The sequence below is a fragment of the Labrus mixtus genome, chromosome 20 (assembly GCF_963584025.1).
Source record: "Labrus mixtus chromosome 20, fLabMix1.1, whole genome shotgun sequence".
Lineage (NCBI taxonomy): Eukaryota > Metazoa > Chordata > Actinopteri > Labriformes > Labridae > Labrus > Labrus mixtus.
In genome coordinates this window covers 6,437,768-6,463,744 of record NC_083631.1, presented here as the reverse complement: position 1 = coordinate 6,463,744, position 25,977 = coordinate 6,437,768, and the positions used below count along the sequence as shown (strand labels likewise).

At 38.9% G+C, this 25,977-nt stretch overlaps 5 protein-coding genes and 1 pseudogene across 5 annotated transcripts; 2 read left to right on the top strand and 4 right to left on the bottom strand.

Annotated features, from left to right (window-relative positions):
• Positions 1-2,979: 2,979 nt before the first annotated feature.
• LOC132995445 (myoneurin-like) lies at positions 2,980-6,193 on the bottom strand. The gene is made up of 3 exons (XM_061065434.1): positions 5,796-6,193; positions 4,670-5,170; positions 2,980-3,994 (listed from the first exon to the last, which is right to left on the bottom strand). Exons 1-3 carry the CDS (start codon positions 5,971-5,973, stop codon positions 3,252-3,254), a joined length of 1,422 nt encoding a protein of 473 aa, XP_060921417.1. The 5' UTR covers positions 5,974-6,193; the 3' UTR covers positions 2,980-3,251.
• Positions 6,194-6,890: 697 nt separating this feature from the next.
• zgc:173575 (uncharacterized protein LOC100141356 homolog) lies at positions 6,891-8,904 on the bottom strand. Its single transcript, XM_061065444.1, has 2 exons — positions 8,609-8,904; positions 6,891-7,983 (listed from the first exon to the last, which is right to left on the bottom strand). The coding sequence occupies exons 1-2, from the start codon at positions 8,784-8,786 to the stop codon at positions 7,178-7,180; spliced, it is 984 nt and encodes a 327-aa protein (XP_060921427.1). The 5' UTR covers positions 8,787-8,904; the 3' UTR covers positions 6,891-7,177.
• A 732-nt stretch (positions 8,905-9,636) lies between these two features.
• On the bottom strand, positions 9,637-14,388 carry LOC132995442 (zinc finger protein 436-like). The gene is made up of 3 exons (XM_061065432.1): positions 14,122-14,388; positions 11,991-12,467; positions 9,637-10,462 (listed from the first exon to the last, which is right to left on the bottom strand). Exons 1-3 carry the CDS (start codon positions 14,285-14,287, stop codon positions 9,663-9,665), a joined length of 1,443 nt encoding a protein of 480 aa, XP_060921415.1. The 5' UTR covers positions 14,288-14,388; the 3' UTR covers positions 9,637-9,662.
• Positions 14,389-15,628: 1,240 nt separating this feature from the next.
• LOC132995446 (zinc finger protein 287-like) lies at positions 15,629-18,083 on the bottom strand. Its single transcript, XM_061065435.1, has 2 exons — positions 17,786-18,083; positions 15,629-17,343 (listed from the first exon to the last, which is right to left on the bottom strand). The coding sequence occupies exons 1-2, from the start codon at positions 17,988-17,990 to the stop codon at positions 16,190-16,192; spliced, it is 1,359 nt and encodes a 452-aa protein (XP_060921418.1). The 5' UTR covers positions 17,991-18,083; the 3' UTR covers positions 15,629-16,189.
• A 2,642-nt stretch (positions 18,084-20,725) lies between these two features.
• On the top strand, positions 20,726-22,927 carry LOC132995471 (methionine-R-sulfoxide reductase B1-A-like). The gene is made up of 4 exons (XM_061065463.1): positions 20,726-20,871; positions 21,655-21,797; positions 22,009-22,123; positions 22,335-22,927. Exons 1-4 carry the CDS (start codon positions 20,817-20,819, stop codon positions 22,352-22,354), a joined length of 333 nt encoding a protein of 110 aa, XP_060921446.1. The 5' UTR covers positions 20,726-20,816; the 3' UTR covers positions 22,355-22,927.
• Positions 22,928-23,714: 787 nt separating this feature from the next.
• Positions 23,715-25,686, top strand: LOC132995470 (methionine-R-sulfoxide reductase B1-A-like; annotated as a pseudogene).
• The last annotated feature ends 291 nt before the right edge of the window (positions 25,687-25,977 follow it).

Here is a 25,977-nt window from a genome sequence, read left to right as displayed (position 1 = left end):
CACTTATTTTACCTCATTATATAAGATAATATAATAATATAATATATATAAGTTTGACCTCTTATCTCTTCGCTGATCTTGTCCTGTCCTTGTGTAAGTGGTGTTTACTGATGAAAAATCTCCTTCTGCCAAGTTTGAACCGTCAAATGTATCCCTAACTCTGAATCTTGGCTGTAGAAAATGACACCAACCCGCTGAAAGCAGTAACGAATAGCAAGTCATCACAACCAAATCAAGACACCATAACCAAATCAAGTCATCACAACCAAATCAAGACACCATTACCAAAGACAACACAACCAAATCAAGACAACAGAACCAAATCAAGTCATCACAACCAAAGACAACACAACCAAATCAAGACAACAGAACCAAATCAAGTCATCACAACCAAATCAAGTCATCACAACCAAATCAAGTCATCACAACCAAATCAAGACAACAGAACCAAATTATTATTGATGATGATGGTAATGACGATGGTTTTGTTTGATAATTTTAAGATGGTTTCTATACTGATTGAGCTCCCAAGAACAGCTGTCAATGTTGTGCTTTGCCTCTGTGCACTGCCTGTCAGCATTTGTGTCCGATCTGACTTAAAGCTGTTCATTTGCACTTACTGACATCGTTTTCCTCCTCTCTAGATCCTTGCTTTTGTTTTACTTACTCTCTAATGTACGTTGCTTTGGATAAAAGTGTCTGCTAAATAAATTGTAAAATTGTAGAAATGCATTCAACACAATCAAATACAGCAAAATAAAGACAAGCCAACAAAAAGTAGACAATACTGACACAATAACCACATGCAGCCAACACAACAAAATGCAAGGAAAAGGCATTACCATCTACAGGCAATCCAGCCACAGACAATAGAACATAGCTAAATGTATTTTTAAACAAAAAAGTTGTTTGGTTATATGTTGTCATTTGTCTTAGAATAGATTATATGAATGGAGAATCCGAAGGGGGCTATTATCTTTGGAGGCAGGGCAATGTTGATCAGACGCTAAATGCTCATCAGACTAAAGTGTACAATTGATTTTGATTCCTGCGTAAGATTTTGCCATCAGCAATCTTTTCTATTGATTATCTTGATTTGGTTGTGGTGTCTTGATTGATTTGGTTGTGGTGTCTTGATTTGGTTATGGTGTCTTGATTGATTTAGTTGTGATGTCTTGATTTAGTTGTGATGTCTTGATTTGGTTGTGATGTCTTGATTTGGTTGTGATGTCTTGATTTGGTTGTGATGTCTTGATTTGGTTGTGATGTCTTGATTTAGTTGTGGTGTCTTGATTTGGTTGTGTTGTCTTTGGTTGTGGTGTCTTGATTTGGTTGTGTTGTCTTTGTTTGGTTGGTTGACTTTGTTGATGGTTATTTTCTGCAGCAATTGTTTTCTTAAAGCTCCTGTGAGATAAGAGGTAAAACTTTGTCTCCAGGGGATGCTTAGTGTGACACAAAGCAGGTTTTTAGTTGCAAGGTGTTAAGCTCTCAGGTTCACAGTCATTTTGTCTAAAAGTGGAAATCATCCTTTGTAATTAGCATTTAAAAGCAAATGTCATTATATATAATGAGGTAAAATAAGTGTATAAAGAAGTTTTTTATAAACATGTTTGCATGATTGTTATCCTAATTTACCTTACACACATTTACGCCATCATAAGAATTGTTTTGTATCCCAGCTCCATTGGTTGCCAGGTGACAGGTTACAGGTGACAATATTGTTGAAAGCAGCGGGTTGACTCTGAGTGTCATCATATAAATCATATGTAAGATAGAAAATATGAGACAAAATATATTAGGAATAACTATAAAATGTTTAATTATATATATATTACAGAATACAATTATATTGTGTCTTGTTGTTGAGTCTTAATCTATTGTTTGTGGCCACCTCCTCCCACATACACATCCATAGGGGCCCATTGTACCAGGTCGCCATGAAATTCTGATTCTGATTCCCAGAGATACGTGTGATAAGGCTAGAGCTGTCCCTTTTGGAGAAGCCCTAATTTGACCTATTTTCGTTTTTTTGGTAAGAGGCATAAAACATCCAAAAAAAAAGTTATTTTGCAGTAAAATGTTTTTAGACAACAATCCGTTTCATAAACTAGACATGTTCAAGTTATGAAAAATATGGTCGTGCTTTGTTCTACCTCGGGTAGGGGTATCTCAACTTTTAGGGGCCCAAGTTCCTCTACTAAAATCACATACCTAGTTCTGGACGCTCATCGGGTTTCTCTTTTGCTGGCTGCATGTCTACTTCCCACAAAGCTAACATCTTCTCCACCTCTCCGAGGATCTCCTCTGCTGCTGCGTGAAGCCGCTGATGAACGAACGACCTCAGCTGAAACATTGTTGTTTCGAAAGTGCACAAATGTGGACGAAAAATAATTTATAGAAAAAACGTACAGTCGAAAAGGAGACAGTTGAGCTTCTTCAGCCGAGGTGTGCTTTGTGGCTGTGACAGCGGATACGGATGTAAAGACTGTGCTTACAAAGATCATATATTAGAGACGATGATCCACTAACGGGATCTTTTGTAGTTGTTTCTGAAAACATCTAATTTTTTCTAAAAAAACAACTTTATTTTGTCCTGAAATGTTTTATTCTGGTGTTCCCGTCCATCTGAAATGATTTACTGAGGATTTACAGTAGATTACAGTTAAACATCATATCACAGAACACAAGCAGGACTATGGTTGTGGTTGATTAAATGAGTGAAATACATCATTGATAGTCTGCTGTAAAAATGTCTACCCATTGACTGGCCTACTAACATTTGGTCAAATGGAAAGTACTGAAAATGGATATTTCCACAACAGAATATGACTCCTCAGGGATGATAAAAAAAAGTTACATTTAGAGTTGTGACTAGACATTATTATCATTGTTTATTTGTATTTCCTACAGTGTGAGAATAAATACTGAAGTATTTATGTGTCTTGAAATGTTTGATGCCAAGAATTCAACTCAAAGATGTACAGTTCCTCATTATATTAGACAAAGACAAGCAGGACAATGTCAAATGCAATCAAAGCCTATTTGATTTATTTTCTGAAAAGAGTCTTCTGTGAATGTATTTGTTCAGCCGTATAAACTTCACTAAAGACAGGACAGATCTTTAACAATTTAACAATGTTAGAATTTCTTTTAGCAGACCCTTTTCTCAAAAGTGACATCCATCTGAGAGTTAGTACAGTACTAGTCACATTCACACACAGATGGCTATGCCTTCTGTTGCAACTCGGGGTTCAGTATCTTGCACAAGAACACTTCCACAATCGTTTCTGCCCTGTTCCAAAACGATTTAGGATATCCTCCTCGTGTCTCCTCTTGTGGCGTTTGGTCCGTAAGTGACTAATAAGATTACGTCTTTTGCAAAAGGTTATCCCACAGACTTGGCATTTAAAGTCTCTAATTCCTGCATGTATTTTTGAATGAAGTCTCAGACAATGGGTAGTGGTAAACTTCTTGCCACAAACATTACAATCCTTTCTTCTGAGAAATTTTTGCATATCCTTTAGAAGCTTCTTTGTTGGACCATTGATCTTCTTGTGTTTTTTCATGTGCTTCACCAAGGGAGAAATGAACCAGAAACCCTTTCCACACGTGGGACAAACAAGAAGGTCAGTTTGACCACTAGCAAAAAATGTTCTATCAGTCTTCCGTCTCATCTTTTTCTGTGCTCCTTCATTCTGCACCACCTCCTCACCACTGCCTTTGATTTCACTCTCAGCTTCAGAGCCGTCTGAAGAAATTGGCTGCATTTCACCAGAAGTTTCGTTCACTGGCTGATCTTGTTCCGTTTCAGTAGAAGGATAAATAACCTCCTGTGTTTGGCGGTCATGTTCATGTTCTTCCTGGTCATCTTTAATACAGAGGTCAGTCTGCACCTCGGCCTGACTTAAGTTAGACTCTTCTTGTGTCGATGGTTGTGATGAGGTTCCCTGCAGCTCTTCCTCTCTATTCAGAGCACTGGTTGTCAGAGGCGGTTCTGTGGATATTAAAGACATAAAGGCAAAAGTTAATTACCGTAAATCTTCAATTAATAGCCCGGGCTATCATCACAGGTGTACCCCAGGGATCCATCCTGGGACTACTTTTATTCTCACTGTGTATTAATGACATCACTGATAAAATGGAAAATTGTAAAATTAATCATTATGCTGATGATACAGTTTTATACACTTTTGCCTTAACAAAGTCAAGCTCTCTCACAGTTGCAGACTGCTTGTAACTTATTCCAACAATCTCTGATTAGTCTCAAGCTAAAGCTTTCCCTGTGACACCGGTGTAACGGTTTAAAGGGTGATCATGTTAACTGGCTAATTAAAACACATGTTGAAGAAGTTAAGTGTCCCAATTAATGCTTCTATGTTTAGTTTATATAATGGTGTCATAAATACTCATCATATATGTCTCTAATGAAAAAACAAAAACAAAGTGGCATCCGTTAGGGCATGTTCCGTCATTCACTGTTTTAACAATGACAACAACAGACTCACATGACTGAAAGACGACAGTAAACATGGTCACACTTTAAACTGTAACACCGGCACCCTCATTAATATTGAAAGAAAAAGGCTATTATTCTCAATTTAAGACGATTTCCAAACAGTAAAGGTTAAATCAGCAATTGTATTTTCGTAAATTTCCAAAACATTTTTACCCAAACCTGATATCTGCAGCACACAGGTCGGTATTGGACGTTGACTGTCAGGCTCCTGTTTGTGTATTTTCAGGTGCTTCTCGAAGGGAGCAATGGACAAGAAACCCTGTCCACACGTGGGACAAACACAAAAGTCAGTTTGACTTCTAGCAGAAGATTTTACATCAGGCTTTGGTCTCATCTTTTTCTGTGCTCCTTTATTCTGCACCCCCTCCTCATCACTACCTTTGATTTCACTCTCAGCTTCAGAGTCGTCTGAAGAAACTGACTGCATTTCACCAGAAGTTTCGTTCACTGGCTGATCTTGTTCCGTTTCAGTAGAAGGATAAATAACCTCCTGTGTTTGGCGGTCATGTTCATGTTCTTCCTGCTCATCTTTAATACAGAGGTCAGTCTGCACCTCGGCCTGACTTAAGTTAGACTCTTCTTGTGTCGATGGTTGTGATGAGGTTCCCTGCAGCTCTTCCTCTCTATTCAAAGCACTGGTTGTCAGAGGGGGTTCTGTGGATATAAATGAGATGAAGGCAAAAGTTAATTACCGTAAAACTTCAATTTATCCCTGGGGCTATTAATTAAGGAGTACCCCAGGGATCCATCCTGGGATTACTTTTATTCTCACTGTGCATTAATGACATTATTGATCAAATAGAAAATTGTAGAATTAATCTTTTTGCTGATGATACAGTTTTATACTCTTCTTTGCCTTTATAAAGTCAAGCTCTCTCACAGTTGTAGTCTGCTTTTCATTTATTCCAACAATCTCTGATTAGTCTCAAGCTAAAGCTTTCCCTGTGACACCGGTGTAACGGTTTAAAGGGTGATCATGTTAACTGGCAAATTAAAACACATGTTGAAGAAGTTAAGTGTCCCAATTAATGCTTCTATGTTTAGTTTATATAATGGTGTCATAAATACTCATCATAAATGTCTCTAATGAAAAAACAAAGTAGAATCTGTTAGGACACTTTCCGTCTTTCTCTGTTGTAACTATGACAACCACAGACTCACTTGACTGAAGTGATATTAATATTTAAAGAAAAAGGCTACTTTTTTCAATTGAAAGCGATTTCACAACAGTAAAGTTGAAATCAGCAATTGTTTTCGTAACTTTCCACAACATTTTTACCTGAACTTGATATCTGCAGCACACAGGTAACTATTGGAAGTTGACTGTCGGGCTCCTGTTTCTGCCGTCGAACGTCAGCTTCGTGCAAAGCTAACGTCATGACTTTCTCCACCTCTCCGAGGATCTCCTCTGCTGCTGTGCACAGCCGCTGATGAACAAACAACCTCAGCTGAAACATTGTTGCTTCCAAAAAGCACAAAAGTAGACGAAACAAAACTGCTCACAAGACAATGGACTCAAACGATCGAGCTGCTTAGTGCGGGGTTTCACCCGGAAGTAAATATCTGAAGAGACGACCATTAAAAGATCATGTATTGAAGACGACGACTCACTCCTCTTCCCATATGTAAGACTAGTTTGATATTGTGTTTTCTGGTTGGTAAAATTAAAATGCTTATCCCTCGGAAGTAATTCAAGTAAAAATATCAGTTAAGTCATTAATATCTAGATACCCCTGCCCCTTTTTATTTGCTGTATAAGACAACTAAAAGACTACAAATGTGGATACAGGCAGTAAAATGTGAGCAGTCTGTAGGATGATGTTTTTTTCTCTATTGTGCACTAAAAAAACCCTCTGATATGGCTACATTTATTTTGTATTTTAATAGGTAAACCCGTTAACACATTTAGTTTGAAACGATGCCCATCAGATGATTACAATTTTGAGGAAAGTCATAGTTCACTGCACTCTGTGTCTCTATACTGAATGTGATGTTTGGTCTTGGAAGGAAACTCCAGTTATGTGTTGACATAATATTAAACATTCTAAGGAGTTTACTCAGTAATACAAAATAAAATGCATGATACTTGTCTATGAACTGGTTAATACATGAACTATATTGATGTTGAAATCACTAAGATTTCTAATATCATACATTCATTGGGAACAGGCCGATCATAAAATACTTGCTATGGAAGCGTATACAATGCTTGAAGTGTTTATTTTATGCTGTTCAATTCATGATTTTTAATTTTGTTGATTCTAATCTGCACTAGAGTTTATCTGTGCTCTGCCAAATGTGTTTATTCCAAATTTAACAGCTGTGGACGAGCAGGATATTCCAACAGTAAGAAAAAAATGAAATAAAAAAGTGGTATATTTTCTATTCAGAACTGTATTTCAACACCTTGTTGATCTCTGAAGGTTATCCAAGTGTAAAGACAGATTTTTTATTTATTCAACTTCCAAATGTAGATACACATTTAAACAGGAACATTTGTAACAAAAAAATATATTTGTTGAAAATCGCACAATCAAATTCAAAACTTGTGTCATTCGACCTTGTACCAATGTGTGTTTACTGTGTGTTGATAATTATGTCGAACCTACTTTCTCTCATGACAAAATGTTTAACCAAGGCTCTCACAGGGGACAGGTTAATTCATCTTCTTTTTGTATGTGTGTGTAATTGTTTCCCCACTGACCCACGACGATTCGGTCTCTCTCCCGTGTGTCTCCTCCTGTGAGCTGTGAGGTTATGTTTCAGGGTGAAAGAAATTCCACAGATGTCACACTGGTACGGCCTCTCTCCTGAATGGCTCGTTAAGTGCATCATCAGATTCGCTCTTTGGGAAAAGGTTTTCCCACATTCTTGACATTTGAAGTCTCTAATCCCTGCATGTATTTTTGAATGAATCTTCAGACCCCAGGTATGGGCAAAATTCTTGCCGCAAACATCACAAACCTTTCTGCTGTGAGAACTTTGCAAATCCTCTAGAAGCTTCCTTGTTGGACCATTGATGTTCTTGTGTTTTTTCATGTGCTTCAAGAAGGGAGCAATGTACCGGAAGCCCTTTCCACACGTGGGACAAACATGAAGGTCACTTTGACTTCTAGCAAAATATTTTCCATCAGGCCTTTGTCTCATCTTTTTCTGTGCTCCTTTATTCTGCACCACCTCCTCATCACTGCCTTTGATTTCACTCTCAGCTTCAGAGCCGTCTGAAGAGACTGGCTGCATTTCACCAGAAGTTTCGTTCACTGGCTGATCTTGTTCCGTTTCAGTAGAAGGATAAATAACCTCCTGTGTTTGGCGGTCATGTTCATGTTCTTTCTGCTCATCTTTAATACAGAGGTCAGTCTGCACCTCGGCCTGACTTAAGTTAGACTCTTCTTGTGTCGATGGTTGTGATGAGGTTCCCTGCAGCTCTTCCTCTCTATTCAGAGCACTGGTTGTCAGAGGGGGTTCTGTGGATATTAAAGACATAAAGGCAAAATTTAATTACCGTAAATCTTCAATTAATAGCCCGGGCTATCATCACAGGTGTACCCCAGGGATCCATCCTGGGATTACTTTTATTCTCACTGTGCATTAATGACATTAATGATAAAATGGAAAATTGTAGAATTAATCTTTTTGCTGATGATACAGTTTTATACTCTTCTTTGCCTTTATAAAGTCAAGCTCTCTCACAGTTGTAGTCTGCTTTTCATTTATTCCAACAATCTCTGATTAGTCTCAAGCTAAAGCTTTCCCTGTGACACCGGTGTAACGGTTTAAAGGGTGATCATGTTAACTGGCTAATTAAAATACATGTTGAAGAAGTTAAGTGTCCCAATTAATGCTTCTATGTTTAGTTTATATAATGGTGTCATAAATACTCATCATAAATGTCTCTAATGAAAAAACAAAGTGGAATCTGTTAGGACACTTTCCGTCTTTCTCTGTTGTAACTATGACAACCACAGACTCACTTGACTGAAGTGATATTAATATTTAAAGAAAAAGGCTACTTTTTTCAATTGAAAGCGATTTCACAACAGTAAAGTTGAAATCAGCAATTGTTTTCGTAACTTTCCACAACATTTTTACCTGAACTTGATATCTGCAGCACACAGGTAACTATTGGAAGTTGACTGTCGGGCTCCTGTTTCTGCCGTCGAACGTCAGCTTCGTGCAAAGCTAACGTCATGACTTTCTCCACCTCTCCGAGGATCTCCTCTGCTGCTGTGCACAGCCGCTGATGAACAAACAACCTCAGCTGAAACATTGTTGCTTCCAAAAAGCACAAAAGTAGACGAAACAAAACTGCTCACAAGATAATGGACTCAAACAATCGAGCTGCTCAGTGCGGGGTTTCACCCGGAAGTAAATATCTGAAGGGACCATTAAAAGATCATGTATTGAAGACGACGACTCACTCCTCTTCCCATATATAAGACTAGTTTGATATTTTGTTTGCTTGTTGGTAAAATTAAAATGCTTATCCCTCGAAGTAATTCAAGTAAAAATATCAGTTAAGTCATTAATATCTAGATACCCCTGCCCCTTTTTATTTGATGTATAAGACAACTAAAAGACTACAAATGTGGATACAGGCAGTAAAATCTGAGCAGTCTGTAGGGGGGTGTTTTTTTCTCTATTGTGCACTAAAAAAAACCCTCTGATATGGCTACATTTATTTTGTATTTTAATAGGTAAACCCGTTAACACATTTTTTTTAAAACTATGACCATCAGAGGATTACAATTATATTGAAATTCAAAATGCACTGCACTGTGTCTCTATACTGAATGTGATGTTTGGTCTTGGAAAGAAACTCCAGTTATGTGTTGACATAATCTTAAACATTATTGTCCCCATATTAAAACTTGACCTCTAAGAAGAGTTTACTCAGGAATACCACAGAACATGCATGTTATTTGACTAAGAACTGGTAAATACATTAACTGTATTGATGTTGAAATTACTAAGATTTCTAATATCATACAGTCATGGGGATTGACTAAAATACTTGCTCTATTTTTTATTCAGAGCCGTATTTGAATACCTTATTGATCCCTGAAGTGTATCCATAACAGTAAAGACAGGATTTTTTTTTCCATTTCATGGCTCATTTATTCAACTTCCAAATGTAGATACACATTTAAACAGGAACATTTGTGTTGTTTCCCAACGGATCCACAACGGTCCGTTCTCTCTCTGTGTGTCTCCTCCTGTGAGCTGTGAGGTTATGTTTCAGGGTGAAAGCAATTCCACAGATGTCACACTGGTACGGCCTCTCTCCTGAATGGCGCTTTAAGTGCATCATCAGATTCCCTCTTTGGTAAAAGGTTTTCCCACAGTCTTGACATTCAAAGTCTCTAATCCCTGCATGTATTTTTGAATGAATTTTCAGACAATAGGTAGTGGAAAACTTCTTGCCGCAAACATCACAAACCTTTCTGCTGTGAGGACTTTGCAAATCCTCTAGAAGCTTCCTTGTTGGACCATTGATCTTCTTGTGTTTTTTCATGTGCTTCACGAAGGGAGAAATGTACCGGAAGCCCTTTCCACACGTGGGACAAACATGAAGGTCACTTTGACTTCTTTGTCTCATCTTTTTCTGTGCTCCTTCATTCTGCACCCACTCCTTACCACTACCTTTGATTTCACACTCAGCTTCAGAGCCGTCTGAAGAAACTGGCTGCATTTCAGCAGAAGCTTCGTTCACTGGCTGACCTTGTTCCCTTTCAGTAGAAGGATAACTCACCTCATGTGTTTGGCGGTCATGTCCATGTTCTACCCACTCGCCGTTCATTTCAAGGCCAATGTGGACAGAGCATCTTTCTTTGGGGGTTTTAGAGGAGCCCGGGACCTCCACCTGACTCAAGTAAGACTCCTCTTGTGTTGAGCTCTCCTGCAGCTCCTCATCTCCATTCAAAGTCCTTGCTGTCAGTGGAGGTTCTGCAGGTATAAACGAGGTACAGGCAACGTTATTTAATTGGCTACTTTAAAGTTGAACAGAAGCTACTTAAAATTGTTGAATAGACCAACAGAAATCTATCTGTATTTTAAGATAGCCAGTGTAGTCATATTTTTTGTCTCCTATGCCGAAAGAAGCCTCTAACTACTCTGCTAAGAGGGAAGTTAAAGTTAGTTTAACCTAAATTATAATTAACCAACCAATTCTTATTTTAAGCCTTTATTGGAGAGACAGGACAGTGGATAGAGTTGGAAATCATGGAGAGAGAGAGAGAGAGAGAGAGAGAGAGGGGGGGGGGGGGGGGGGAATGACATGCGGCAAAGGAGCTGCAGGTTGTATTCAAAACCAGACCGCCCGCTTTGAGGACTGCAGCCTCTGTACATTAGTTTTGCGAACTAACCACTAGGGCATTGTTGTGAGACTCTGAAGTTGTTCAGATTTTGGATTGCAACCTGACATCTGTTTTTTTTTTAATTGGTGTATTTGTAGAAAATGCAATCAATGTTATTTGACTTGGTAACAACATGAATTTATCCATACATAGAAAGGTTACTCAGTGCTACCTACCATCTGTGCATAATTATGTCTGACCAACTTTCGGTCAGGCCGGAGACAAATAAATGCTTTTAACTTTACGTTCACGTGATGGCTGCCTCCTGGCCCTGAGTCTGTTTGACGCATCTGCTTTGCACATCCTCAAAAATGTACGCTACATGGCTGCAAGGTTGCAGTGTATGCACATGAGCAGTAGGGGCAGTGTAGAGGAGGAGGGACAACAATGGCAGAAAGTTTTGAAGATAAACCCGTTGACCAAGTCCACACTATCCACATCTGTTCAATATGCCACAAGCATGCTTCTCAAATAGCCGGCAACGAATATGTTTCATTTCAGCAGCTGACACAGAAAACTGCAAAACTAACTGGAAACAAGTCAGGGACTGTTACTGCGTGTTGGTGCATTGATCTGGAAGTTGCACATGGCCTGCCCCCTAGAGGTATACTCTAGTAACACGCGTAGAGCAAAACCAAATATGTGAACAATTACATTCATGTATGTGAACTCAAGGTTTTAAAAAAAAAAAAAGAAGCAATGATATATGCCACAGATCTCACAGCAAAAGAGTTTTCTCCTTAAGAATCTTCTTGTGTCTTTTTAAGGAAACACCACGGTGAAATCGTTCACACCCGATCCACAAAGATTCTGTGTCGCCCCCGGGTGTCTCCTCTTCTTGTGTACGGTCAGGTTCTGTTTCTGGCCAAAAGCTTTCCCACATAAATCACACTGAAACGGTCGCTCCCCTGAATGGGTCCTTAGGTGTGAAATTAGGTTCCCCTTTTGGACGAAGGTAATCCCACAATATTGGCATTTAAAGTCTTTTATCCCTGCATGTATCTTTGAATGCACTTTAAGGCCGCCTGCAGTGGAAAACATCTTGCCACAAACACGACAACAAAAACTTTTATCGTTAGAACTCTGAAAATTACGTACAAGCGCCCTGACAGACTCACTTTTCTTGTGTGTCTCTATGTGCTTCACAAAGGGAGAAATGTACCAGAAGCCCTTTCCACATGTGGAACAGACAAGACGCTCCTTTTCCCTCTGAGCAGAAATGTTCATGTTCACCGATGCTTCTTTTCTCTTAACCCTCTCCTCATCACTTCCTCTGTTGTCGCTGAAAGCTTCAGAGCCGTCCGATGTAACTAGCTGCATTTCATCAAAACCTTCAGTCTCTGGTTGATCTTCTTCTCTTTTTGCCACTTCCTCAAAGGGATACATGACGTCTTGTGTTTGGCTGTAGTATCCATGTTCTTCCTGCTCCTCTTTTATCCCAAAGTGAACCTGGACAACGCAGCTTTCCTCCGTGGTTTCAGAGGGGCCCGGGACCTCGGCCTTACTCAAGTAAGACTCTTCCTGTGTCGATGGTTGTGATGAGATCTTCTGCAGTGACTCCTCTTCGGCCACATCACTGTTGATCAGTGGAGGTTCTGTAGAAGCAAAAGACATGGGAGCAAATGTTAATCGATTGAATATCTAAAATAAGAGCTGTATCAAAAGTAGATTTAAATATATGTAGAGGAAATTAATAATTTACATTAAAGATAACTGTTTGAGTCATATTTTTTGTCAATGTTTTTACTAAATCTTAAACAGAATATTGGGTGTTTTCACAGGTTTAAAATGTTAGCAGCACAACAACATTGAGTACTGTCAGAAGGGGCCCCATTTGGGAGGCTTCCTACTGTCATTGTAAAATTTGCACATTCTGAGCCACTGCGATGGTTTTATGGTTAAATGTATAAGCCCTCCGTGGCCCCCTGCTCAGTGGTGGTTCTAGACCACTTTTACTGAGGGGGCCAAACTGGGGCCAGTTGTTTTGTCAGAGGGGAACATTAAACCCAGGTGAAAAATAGACAAAGATAATCACTTTAATATATGTATATATATATATATATATATATATATATATATATATATATATATATATAATGCCAAATAACAGCGCACATCATTAAATAACACAACATAAAATACCATGATTTATAATACGTGTGTATGTGTTATTAGGGGGGCGCTTCCTTTTGGAGGGGTGGCCACAGGGGGGACCAAGCTCAGTTTTACAGGGGCACTGGCCCCTGTTGGTCCCTGCCTAGAACCGCCCATGCCCCTGCTGGCCAGGGGTCCCAAGCAGTTGCCTGCCTTTGCCTGTTGACAAGCAGCATCTCTGATAAGAAGGAGATGCGTCTTAATAATCGCTCGGTGTGACTGAAGCAGATTTTCTTGTGTTAACCGGAAACTTTCTCCCGCAAACATAGGCCTACGTGGTTGTCATAGTTACAACAGATGTTACAGATGGAAAGTATCCAAACTAATGTTATTTGTTTAGCTGTTCAATAAAGTAATAGTTAATCTGATCAGTATTTTGATATTACAATAAATTAAAAACAAAACAAAGAGGCATCCATTAGGACACCCTCCATCTTTAACACATATTGTTACTATGACAACCACAAACGAGTTCAGCTGAAAGTCAGTTAACAAGGACCACAGTCACTCTTTAAACTGTAGCACCGGTTACAACTAAACATTGGCTACAAGTCATCAATGTCTTCACATGGTCGTAGAAAAACCTGTAAACTAGTTTTGATGCCATAGTCGTGTTTTCAATGAAAAAGTAGTCACTAGTGTTGTGGTTGAAAGAGTGACCGTGTTAACTGCAGACTTTGTTTGTTTGTTTGTTTGTTTGTTTGTTTGTAGTTAATACAGGTGTCGAATCCGAAAGCCTTTGTTTTTTAAATTGTATTTAAGACATGTCTGATGTGCAGGCCTATATTTAACACTACAATAAAAAAAACACAACAACGAGGCATTAGTTAATACCAGGTTAATACACCTTTCGTCAATAACATCTGTTGTAACTATGACAACGAGGCTACATAACGCATTCGGCCTAAAGTCACCAGTTAAAACGGACACTATTTAACCCATAACACCGGAACATCAAAGTTCAAATCCACGAAGTCTTCATTAAGTATATTTTTTAACACTTCAACTGGTCACACCTGAATGCGGATTATTATTAATAGGCTACGCCAACATGTTTAATTAGAATACTATTGTAGTGATATTTGGGACTCGAACCTGATATCTGCCGCTGACTGTTCAGTTTTGGACTGTCGGGCTCTTGTATCGGCCGCTGAACGTCGGCTTCATACAAAGCTAACGTCATGACTTTCTCCACCTCTCCGAGGATCTCCTCTGCTGCTGCGTACAGCCGCTGATGAACAAACGACCTCAGCTGAAACATTGTTGCTTCTGCTGCACAAAAGTAGACGAAACAAAAGCTCTCTGAAAGATAACGAACACAAACAACCGAGTGACGATGAAACGGTGGACGCGGAAGAAAATAAGTGTGACGTGAGGACCGTTAAAAGATCGTTTATCCAGGAAGATGACTCACGATGTTTCTAACTAACGCGTTCATAGGAGAAAGGCTTATTCCCTACGAGTTATAAAATAAAATGTTTAATTTATTAGAATATCTATGCAGCTGTGTCCTTGAAATTGTATAATATGTAATACGATTATAATTTTTAAAACAAGAATAAATAGATTATTTTCTTCTTGCTATTCAACAACAACAAGACTACAAATGAGGATACAGACAGTAAAATGCGAGATATAAGCAGGAAGATTGGAAAAATGTATGCGTTCGTTACAAGCAGATTACACTATAGCAATAGTCTCTTTTCTGGACCACCCCAAAAAAATCCATAAAACAATTGCAGCTTAAGCAGAAAGCTGCTGCATGTAATATTTTAACCAGGGCCAAGAAATCTCACCACATCGCTTCATTCTTAAATCCCTGCACTGGAATTTTAAAATCCCTTTAACTGTCTAGTATACACAGTGAATTAATATATAAAATAGTTGCTTGTACACCAGGGTTAGGGTACAAGCCCACATTAAGCCTTAAGATCTTCAGCCAGTGGTCTCCTTGTTGTCCAAGGAAGGTGAAACAGAACACTGAACTCTTCAAAAAGGAGACTTAGCCTAAAACATTTCTTGTTACTGCCGTATTATTATAACCTGATCAAGTTGTGTTTTAATAGTCATACATGTCATGTGAATGTCCCCCCCCCAAAAAAAAATAACCAAAATGACTAAAACATCATAGCGTCTCAATGCAATTTGAGCAGACTTAACCTTTAATTATCTCAAAAACTATACAGTGAAATCTGCTGAGTATTCTCAGGACTACAGCCAGGGACTTGAGGAATAAGAATCCATTGAAAGTTTCTTGTCACCTGTCACAGATTTTTCAAAATAAAATATTACTACACATTACAATTTTTGTAATACATTTTTTATTGTATTTTTCATTTCATATTCAATAGCAAGTTGTCAAAATATGCTGCCGCATTCCTTCTTTTTGGCGAGCCAAGCACCGGTACCGTAAATCATTGTATAGATGCGCATCATTTTTTCAAGCGGCGGCAGGCTTCACCGGGGTTTTGCAAATGACGGCTCACTTGACCGCAGTCCTCTGGTGGGTGTTGCAAGCCGTCTCTCTGCAGTGATGTTGGGACCGACTAAAGGATTGAGTCAAATGCATGAATCTGGTAGCAAAGATAAGCAAACTACCGTATTGTGGTGACAGAAAATCCAACTTTATTGACCCCATGTTGAAGCTTGAACCCTAAGAAGACATTACTCAGAATCACAAGTACACACATGACATTTGATCAGTTTTGTGAGTACATATTGAGTGTCGACAACAGGCACATTTAAGTTCTAGAAAAATCTCCATACCAGAGGTCGAGGCATCCACAGAGACTGAAAGCATATGTGTGGTTGAAAAGGGCGATAAAGGAGGGACAACTAACAATTCAAGGGTTCTTCTTTTAGGAGCAACAAACCGACAGCCAGAGCTGAGAAGCTGAAACTGAGAAAGCTCTCTTCGATGTTTTGAATTTGGACTGCAGTACCAATTTTAAAAGTTAGGTGACAGAGTTATACATTGCTCCTTTAAGCCGTAAAGTTATTCATAAATGTGTATACTTAGGGGCGTGGCTGATCTAGCTGTTTGCCAGAAGGCTCACCTTAACTGCCCCTCTTTGCCAGTTACTGACTTAATTCAAAAGTCTGTTTCAGAAACCAATGGGTAACATCCTTGAGACTTTGTCCATGTTTTATACAGTTATTTTCTTCAATCAGCAGCTGCCTGCTTGTGAGTTTGCAGATGCACCTTAAGATTAGGTGCAAACCTGTACCTCATTCCACAGACGTGGCAGGCGTACGGCCTCTCTCCCGTGTGTGTTGTCCGATGTCTCGTCATCTGTCCGCTTTGGCGAAAGCGTTTACCACAAACGTCACAGGGGTACGGTTTTTCTCCTGAGTGGTACCTCATGTGTGCTTTGAGGTGACTGCCTGTGTTAAAAAGTTTCCCGCACAGGACACAATGATACGGCCTCTCCCCCGAGTGACTCCTCTTGTGAATCGTGAGGTTCTGGCTCTGACTGAAGGCTTTCCCGCAAACATCACAGTGGTACGGTTTCTCTCCAGAGTGGGTCCTCACATGCACAATCAGGTGCTCTTTTCTGTGAAACGTTTTGCCACATTCCTGACACGTAAATTCTACAACGCCCGCGTGCATTTTTTCATGCATCTGGAGACAGCGGTTACTTTCAAAAGTCTTGCCACAAATGTCGCAAAAACACGTCTTGTTGTGGCAAACTTTCAAGTGACCTTTCAGATCTTCGTTCGACTTGCATGTCATCCCACAAATGCTGCAATCAGTTTTGTTCTCGTGTGCTTTTATGTGCTTCATCAAAGAGCCGATGTACTGAAAGCCCTTTCCACACAAATGGCAAAAACTGCGTCCCTTTTCATTTTTAGCATGACTGTCAGAAGGTAATCCATGATGGCTCTTCTCAATAGGGCTGCCACTTTCTATTTGCTCATTCCCCTCCATTGTTTGGGTCTGTTCTCCTTTGCCTTTCACAAACTCCTCACCACTGTCATTGTTCTCCCTCTGAGCGTCCGAGCAGTCTAAAGAAACTGGATGCATTTCCAAGGCTGTGTCTTCCTCTGGCTGATCCTGCTCGCTTTTCACAGTTTCAGGGGAAGGAAATACAATCTCCTGTGTTGAGGTGTCATCACAAAGCTCCTCCTTTTCCTCTTCTTTTATCTCAGAAATGTTAAAGTCTGCCTCATCCACGCCGTAGTTCCAGTTGTTAAGGTCCCCGTCTCCACTGGTTTGAGACGGTCCCGGTACCTCAACACTCAAGTTAGGCTCTTCTGGGTTCTCATGTAGATTAGGCGGATCACAATCCTCTCTGCTGGTCAGTGATGGTCCCTCAGCTGTAAAAGCAATAGGAGATAAAGTTATCCAAAAGTTTCTCATGTTTTTATTTCACGCGATTCATTTTCCATTTAATTAACACAACATACAAACTGTAAAATGCATGAAACAACCCAGTGTTGGGTGCAAATTAAAGGAAAATAAACGGGAATTTTCAGAATAAAAGATGTAATATTATGTGAATAAAGTACCGGGGTAAATTGTTGTAGTTTTCTCAGTCGGCTACAGATGTCGCTGCTTTAACACAATACTATCACTGTCTTTTTCCAGAGGCGTAATTAAACACAATATTAAAACATTTCTAAAACTTCTGCAGTATTTCGTGGGGGGACCTCTCCGTGCACGCATGCGTGGAGCATGATTCACAGCATAGGTTCATACTTTAGGGATTATTCTGGAAATGAGAGATGCAATTTAAACATCATAACCAAGGTCCCAAACCTTGTTTCTGTCGCAGTAAGCTCAGCTGGTGTCGCAGACTTTCGAGCTCCTCTTTAGATCGACTAACTTCGGCTTCGTACAGAGCTAACGTGACGGTTTTCTCCACCTCTCCGAGGATCTCCTCTGCCGCAGCGTGGAGCCGCTTGTGAACAAACGACCTCAGCTGTAACATCGTGGTCTCCATGTCTCTGGGGCACCAACACATCAGCAACAGTGGCTGGATATCAGGAAGATAAACTCAGCTAACCCATATCAAATCTGTCATTCCGCACAAACCGAGAGCTGTCAGCAGCAGTCACATACTTCCTCTTGTAATGTTTCACAATAAAAGAGTAAATTCCAAAAAGATTTGAATGAATGAAACCTGTATAATTCAAATGTTTTTATTACCAAAACTGTATAAAAAGATATAGTGTATTGTTGTATTTGTTCATTATTAATTACTATTGCCTCCAGGTCAGCTGGGGTTTTCCCTCAAAGTGCAACAACATAAATGTATCAACATAAAGTCAAACTGCAAACGATCAGAACCCAAAGACAAGATTTTACGTGAGACACAAATAGCTTAAAAATCACCATTCCTCCCACTTGCCTAATTTTGCACATAGTTTTTTTTGTTGTTGTTTTTTTTTACCATTCCTCACTTGCTTACGGAGCCCTGGAGGTGACATGGATGTTTTTCGCACGCGCGAGATACAGTAAATCGCACGCGCAAGATAGTCAGTTACTATCTCGCCCGTGCGACTTATAATAAGTGAGGAATTTTAAGGAGTAAAGAGGAATGTTCTTTCCTTTACTATAGGCATTGTAATTCCAGAGTTTCACCACAAGAGGGAGTTTGTGGTAAAGGGTCGCTCTTGGTCAGCGCAGGTCGATCATGGTGTTGTTCTGATGAAGCTCAGAGAGGAGCGTATGATTTACAATGCTGCTATATGTTTATGTTTGCAGAAAAAAGTAAAACAACATACAACTCCAAGCGCACTGTGGTTCATTCAAGTGTGCTACATATACCCTTATATACCCTTATACCCAAGCAAGGGGAATTTGTTTAGAAAATATAACTTGGGAATAAACTTTGACCTGTAATCCATGTAATGTGTACACATATGTAAAATGTATATTTAACGTGAAATACTGTTTAGTTCTCCTCCACTGTCTCTCTCTCTCTCTGTCTGTGTGTGTCTTCCTTTCTCTCTCTCTCTCTCTCTCTCTCTTTAAGAGTAATGTATAACCTGCATCGCTCTGCATTTTTTCAGGAGGAGTTAAATAAGATACGAAATGTCTGGAACACACATCGCATCCGACCATCTAGGAACCCTACTGTGCCCAGTGGGATACCTAACATCATGTTTTCAGCACCTCATTTGTGGGGTGCAGATGACCACATAGTCCATTTTAATGCCATTGACCTGGCTACAGCCAAGCAGACCTGCAAGTTCCTAACAACCATCCCATGTGATGAGGACATGTTTGATGTCTGTACCATCACCATGGAAGAATCAGGGTTAGGCTTTCCAAACAACACATCAGAGGCACTGGATTTCTACATGTCATTGAGGGATGTTATCCGTCCCCAATTGTTTGAGTAGTATTTTGTGTTGTGTCTCTCTGTCTATGTGTAAGTGGGGAGAGGGTCCCTATCCCACCATGTCTGTCGAGTGGACACTGGCGTGCCCCTCTCTCCAATCATAGCTTGCCTGGAATCATTTGAATAACATTTTTGTAAACATTTTGTAGTTTTAGAAACACTGTATATAATATAACATTCAATTCTTTACATACACCTTGTAACTTGTATGAAGATTTACATGCCTTTGCAACTTTCTTAACTGACTGAATCTTTCCCTGCAAGTGTTGCAGAGGTACAGTTTCTCACCTGTGTGAGTTCTCATATGATTCCTAAGAATTCAGTAGTAGTATTTTTTTGTTACTGAGTGACACATTGTCCATTCAAAATAGTCTATTTGTCATAAATATATTCTTGAATAAGTTCTGATCAGTACAGGTGAGGAATACAGTAAATAAATGTGTAAACCATTGTTTTGTGAATGTAGCGTGACATTTTGTTGCTGAATGTTTCCTATAGCAGCTTTTAAGGAAATATAAGAAGATGGGAACAATGAAGGCTAATGGTAATTTCATTTATTAAAGTGCTTTCCTTGAAAAGTAACTGCTGCTTCAGTTGCTGTGACTTCACACCTGTAACATGCAGCTATGTATTACTGTAAGACCTTGAGTTGACTTGTTTCTGAGTGTCTACCTCTGGGTTTGTCACTGTATAATGTGTTTCAAACTTTTTATTTCATTAATAAAACATTGTGTGTAATTACCATACATGTACCCTTACCCATTTCTAATCCATTTGGTTCAATTTCTACACTCTAGAGGTACGGAAATAGCGTTTAGTCAACTTGATACTTTATCTTCATAGGAGACACCTCCAAATACTGCAAATGTGCTAGTTATATTGTATTAACACACTAGACCATTCAGACCGGTTGAAATAGCATTTAAGTAAAAAAGCTTAACTCAAAGCCAAGTTAAATAACAGACTATTGAACAGAGTGCTATTGGCAGAACCGCAGTAAAAGAACATGCGAGATGAAAAAAAACCCATCCATGTCACCTCCAGGGCTCCGTGCTTGCTTGATTCTTCACCTAAAAAACAAAAAAAACACGATGAAAATGTTTTTGAAATGGAGTTCTTTAAATATTCTGGATGCCTATAAAAATACAAATACAAAATTAATAGCTGGGGTTAATTCACAAATGAATTAACACATTTATTGATATTAATAACAAAGAACAAATAATAGCAGTCTGTATAGCGGATATTAAAATGTCAGGTTTATTTGATGGTGATTTATCAAGTAGTATTGTGGTGATCACTCTTTTATTTTGAAGGCTAACGCACAAACCGGATATTGCCGTTGTAGTAAACAAAATATTTCTAGTTTATCAGAAAAACTTTACCTGACCCGCACAGAAGAGCCGGAGATAAAACCAACACACTGACCGAAAAAACAGAGCCATGTCGTTTTGTAGTTTCTTCGGTGGAGAGGTCTACAAAGACCATTTCAAAACAGGTAACTTAAAAGCTTTTACTTCTTTCACTTCATCCAGATCTTCAAATATCGAGTGTTTTTATCGACTGTTTAGTAAAAGTAGAGTTCACGTAAACGAACTAGCTAGCTACCGGAAGCTAACGATTCACTGTGACGTTTTTACCAGCAGCTTCATTTACATTTTTGACATTTTTTCGGTAATAACTTCGATTACGTATTGTTTTGTTGTTGCTTTCACTAAACTATGTGGATGGATGTTGCAAATCGTGAAAGAGTCGTAACTAGTTAACTTTTGTAACCTGTTGCCAAGGTTACTCAACAATTCTGTTACAAAACGGGATGTTGTATAACAAACGAAGACACAACAATACACACTTAAACATACGTGAAAAGTTGTCTAAAATGTGTTAGTATAAAAACTCATATCTGTGAATGATGAAAGGATAACAAACATTAGTTGTTGCACATATAAGGCATACCTATGCCATGGACATTTTTAATAAGGTTGTATTCAGGGGCGCTGTCAGGGATTTGGGGCCTCATGAAAACACAAGCATAATGAAATTAAAAACAACTCGTATATTATTTTTAGGACCCTCCTCAGCCGTGGGCCTTTAAAACCATCCTAACATTTCAACATTTCAAATGTTACACTTGTTCATGGAGAGTGTGTAAGTCTTTTGAGAAAAGGTGTATGTTGTGTTTGAAATCACACACTTGAATGAGCAAATAAACTAAATATAAATATGACAATCTTGTGCCCTTACACACCAACCATCATCCCCTCCATCCTCTCCTGCTCAGGGATTTATGTCTGCTCCAAATGCGACCACCAGCTGTTCTCCAGCAGATCCAAGTTTGAGCACTCGTCCCCCTGGCCGGCGTTCACAGAGACCGTCCAAGAGGACAGTGTGTCTAAACACAAGGAGAGACCAGGGGCATACAAGGTACAGCCATTAGAAAAGAGATCAACCTTTTAAATCTATATGTCACTGTTAGTGTGCTACATTAATCTCTAGTCTGTCCAAAACAAGTTTAAACAGTGGTATAAAACACACCATCTGGTACAGCTGTGTGGTAAACATCCTATAACCTTTTAAAAGACTAGAAAAGAATAAACACACAGTCCTGACTGAGATGTGTGATTTGTCGTTTCAGGTACGCTGTGGGAAATGTGGGAATGGATTGGGTCATGAGTTTGTGAATGATGGTCCGTCCAAAGGAGTCTCTCGCTTCTGAATATTCAGCAGCTCACTGAAGTTCGTCCCTAAAGGTATGCTAGTAGTCGGGCTCTATCACAACACCATCCTGTTACGTTGGCTGTGTGTAATTTGTAGTAGTATGTTTTACTGTATGCCTGTTTTTCAGCATTCAGGGTGCAGTATTGACTAATTTCTTTGTTTATTATAAGTAACACAATTGTTTATTTAGAAGTGTTTTAGTCTCCGCTGGTTCAAGACAGAGTCTGTACCCTCTTTTCACAGATAAGGTCGATGGACAGTAAGGTGAGCTGTTGGAGGAAAGCGCTGCTGGAGCTTTAGACATTTCTCTGTGAAGCTGAAGGTGTGGACAGTGGATGAAGTGTTCTGGGATAAAAACCCGATAAGGGAACACCAGGGCTCTGATGAAAGATGGCCTCACCGGACTGCAAAAACAGAAGATCTGTCGAAAACACATTTATTATGCAATCATCAGCATCATCTGCAGGGAAGACTCATCATCAGTTTGACATATGTCAAGATCTATTTATTACAGCTATAATTATCTCTTTGAAATAATTTTATCTCTTTTTAAATTATTCCTTCCACAGTTTTTAGATCATTTTCTCCTTCAAACTCTCAAAGGAATGAAACAAGCGCACAAGTCCGTCTGAAAGATTCTTAACAGATGTGTGTGAACCTTTTCCAATGACTACTCATGATATTTGAATACCTATTTCATCAATAATGACATTTAACTGTGGTGTTTGGTTTGTTACATTATATCCTATTTTCACTCTGAAGGAGCTTTTTGTGAATGGCGCGATCAGACTTATATGCAAATTCTGAAATAAATGTTTATTTTTTAATTCAAATAACACGACTTTCACAGTTTGTTGTGGGGTGGGAATCAACAGAGGCCACACGATACGATATTATCACCAAACTTACAACACGATTCAATATTATTCTGATTTTAAACATGCTGAGAATCATGATATAATATATTGCTATTTCACTTTTTTGACTGCGTATGTCCACAAAATTAAACTAAATCAATAACTAAATAACAATTTTTTTTAACAACGCTGCATATTCAAAATGAATTGTGTAACCCCTTTAGTGATTCAAATATAAATAAAGCCTATTTGCTATTATTAAAATAAAAATATCGATACTTTGCAGCCATGAATCGATATAATATCGCCACACAAAATATCACGGCATTATGCTGAATTGATTTTTTTGGTTTGTTGATGACATTTTAGCTTTCTAATACAATCAATATATATTTTTTCTGATTAAAACCTTTCAGTTTTTTGTTTATTTGAACAAATTCTAATACAGAGTCGTTTTTTGTAAGTTAAATCAGATGTCAGGTACATTACTCTCTCAGATGATGCTTTTCACCTGAATGAATAATTAACTTAATGAATCACACAACTCCAACTTGTTTTACTTATACAGATTGTTTAATAATTGATAATGATTGTTATATTATTAGAATATGTATTGATTGACATGTAGATTTGTCTCTTTTTGTAAGTTTATGACTCCGTATTTTTGGCTGGTTATGAAGTCTACACCAAAGTTTATGTAAGTGCTGCCATCTAGTGGACGTAAGGAGTATTACAACATGCCTTACACAAGGAGCGCGCTGCTGACATTTGATCTGGACATGCAGGTTTGTTCCAGCTTTAGCCGGGTGACTTGTTGAAAACACACAAACTGTCTTCAGGTTGGAGTCACCGGGCGTTTGAAATGGATGAAATGTCGTATTGCTCGTTCTCTGGAGGAGAGGAATACAAACACCACTTTCAACCTGGTGAGTATAACAAAGAGACGTTAACTTGAATGCAATTTCAATCAAAGTTCATGCTGCTTTATTTATCCATCCATTCATCCACACCTTTCTCCTTCACAGGCATATATGTTTGTTCTGAATGTGGACACGAGTTGTTCTCCAGCACGTCAAAGTTTGAGCACTCTACTCCCTGGCCGGCCTTCTCACAGACGATACATGAGGACAGTGTCTCCAAACACCCTGAAGCATGGGGACCCTTGAAGGTAGAATACTGCACAACAAGCCTAAACATACTCAGCTGGATTGTTTTTTAGTTTAGATAGACAATAAAGGTCACATATTATCCTTCTTTATAACAACTTTAAATACATCTCAGAGCTCCTAAACATGTCTGAATGTTGAATACCTTCAGCACTATGGCTGTCATGTTTTTATTTGAATCTTTCAGGTCTGTTGTGGGAAATGTGGTAGCGGGCTGGGTCACGAGTTCTTGCATGACGGACCGAGAGAAGGGCTATCACGGTTCTGAATCTTCAGCAGCTCACTGACGTTCATCCCAAAAAGTGAGTATTTACATGATTTGTTTTTCTTTAACACACATTTACAGCTTTATGATCCACTTTTAGCCAAGGACAGGCATACTTTGTAAGATCCATGAGGCCAGGACGGGCCATTTTTTGTGTTTAATTTGAGTCACAAGATTTCTTTTTAAAAGTCAATCAAACAACACAAAAGAAACAAAAAAAAAAACACAAAGACAAAAAACTGCTGCAAGAGAAATACAATGACATCAAACAGATAAACATGATAAAAGAGAGATGCAAAACATCTAAAAAGAGAAGCATTATGAACACAAAAAGATATAAAACTATTAGAAAGAGAGGACCACAAAGGGACAGAAACAGTAGGAAGTGTGAGGCAACTAAATAGAGAAATACAGAGTTTCTGCAGAATGCATACACCATTTACACAAACTAGACATACGATATGGTGTGATACGATACACTTGAACTTCCAAACTCCATTCGATCTGCAGAGTCCCTCTGCACCTTTAAGAAAAAGCTAAAGACCCAGCTCTTTCATGAATACCTACTAACTTAATGATGATGGTCTCCATATTATTGATGATGATGAAGGTTGTGACGATGGTTTTTGTTTGATAACGATGACTTATAAGATGGTTTCTATACTGATTAGAGCTCTCAAGAACTGCCCTCAATGTTGTGCTTTGTCACTTCCTGTCAGCACCTGTGTGTCCAATCAGACTCAAAGCTGATCGTTTGCTCTTACTGACATTGTTCCCTTTTTTTCTAGATCCTTGCTTGTGTTGTACTTACTCTCTGATGTACGTCGCTTTGGATAAAAGAGTCTGCTAAGTAAATTGTAGAATTGTAGATCTTGATTGTCCCCTTGGGGAAATCTGTCTGGGACTCAAAGTTCTGTCAAACATTCAGCTGCTTCCACTCGAATCAATTTAAAAAAGGATGTAAAAAAAAACATCCACATTCATATATGTGTATGATCAAAATGTGCACATGCAGACATGAAAATAAATGTACATACAAGCACAATATTAAAAAGTTCTACCAAGTAGAAACACTCCTCTCTCTCTGTGTCTGTTCTTAGAAAACGGTGATGGACAGAAAGTTGAGCTGTAACTGAGAAGACTCATTTTCTGCTGCTAAAGGTGAGGACGGTTGATGAAGAGCTCCGGGATAAAGCCTGAAGGAGAACCGGGGCTCTGAAGGAAGACGGACGGCCTTAGCGGGTAGCAATCAAAGACATGGACTCAAACTCCAACCAAAAATATAACACAGAAAATCAGCAACAAGATGATGATGACTCATTTTTAAGCTTTTCTTTGTAGTGAAGAAAGTCATATTTAAAAGACAGTTTAAGAAGTTTTAAAGCTACGAGTGAGGACAGTGAGGACATTTTTCACACAGATATCACAAGTCAGTGCAAATAAACTTCACACCCTGGATACATGAGACTATGTTTGTGCAGACTGTAGGTTCCTCTCTAAATGTGTAATTGCATGCTTTCATCAGTTGATGGTGCTGTGTGACCTAAAAGTCCTCCGTAAAATATTTGTGTTTCTTTTTGGCAGGAATGTAGAGAGAG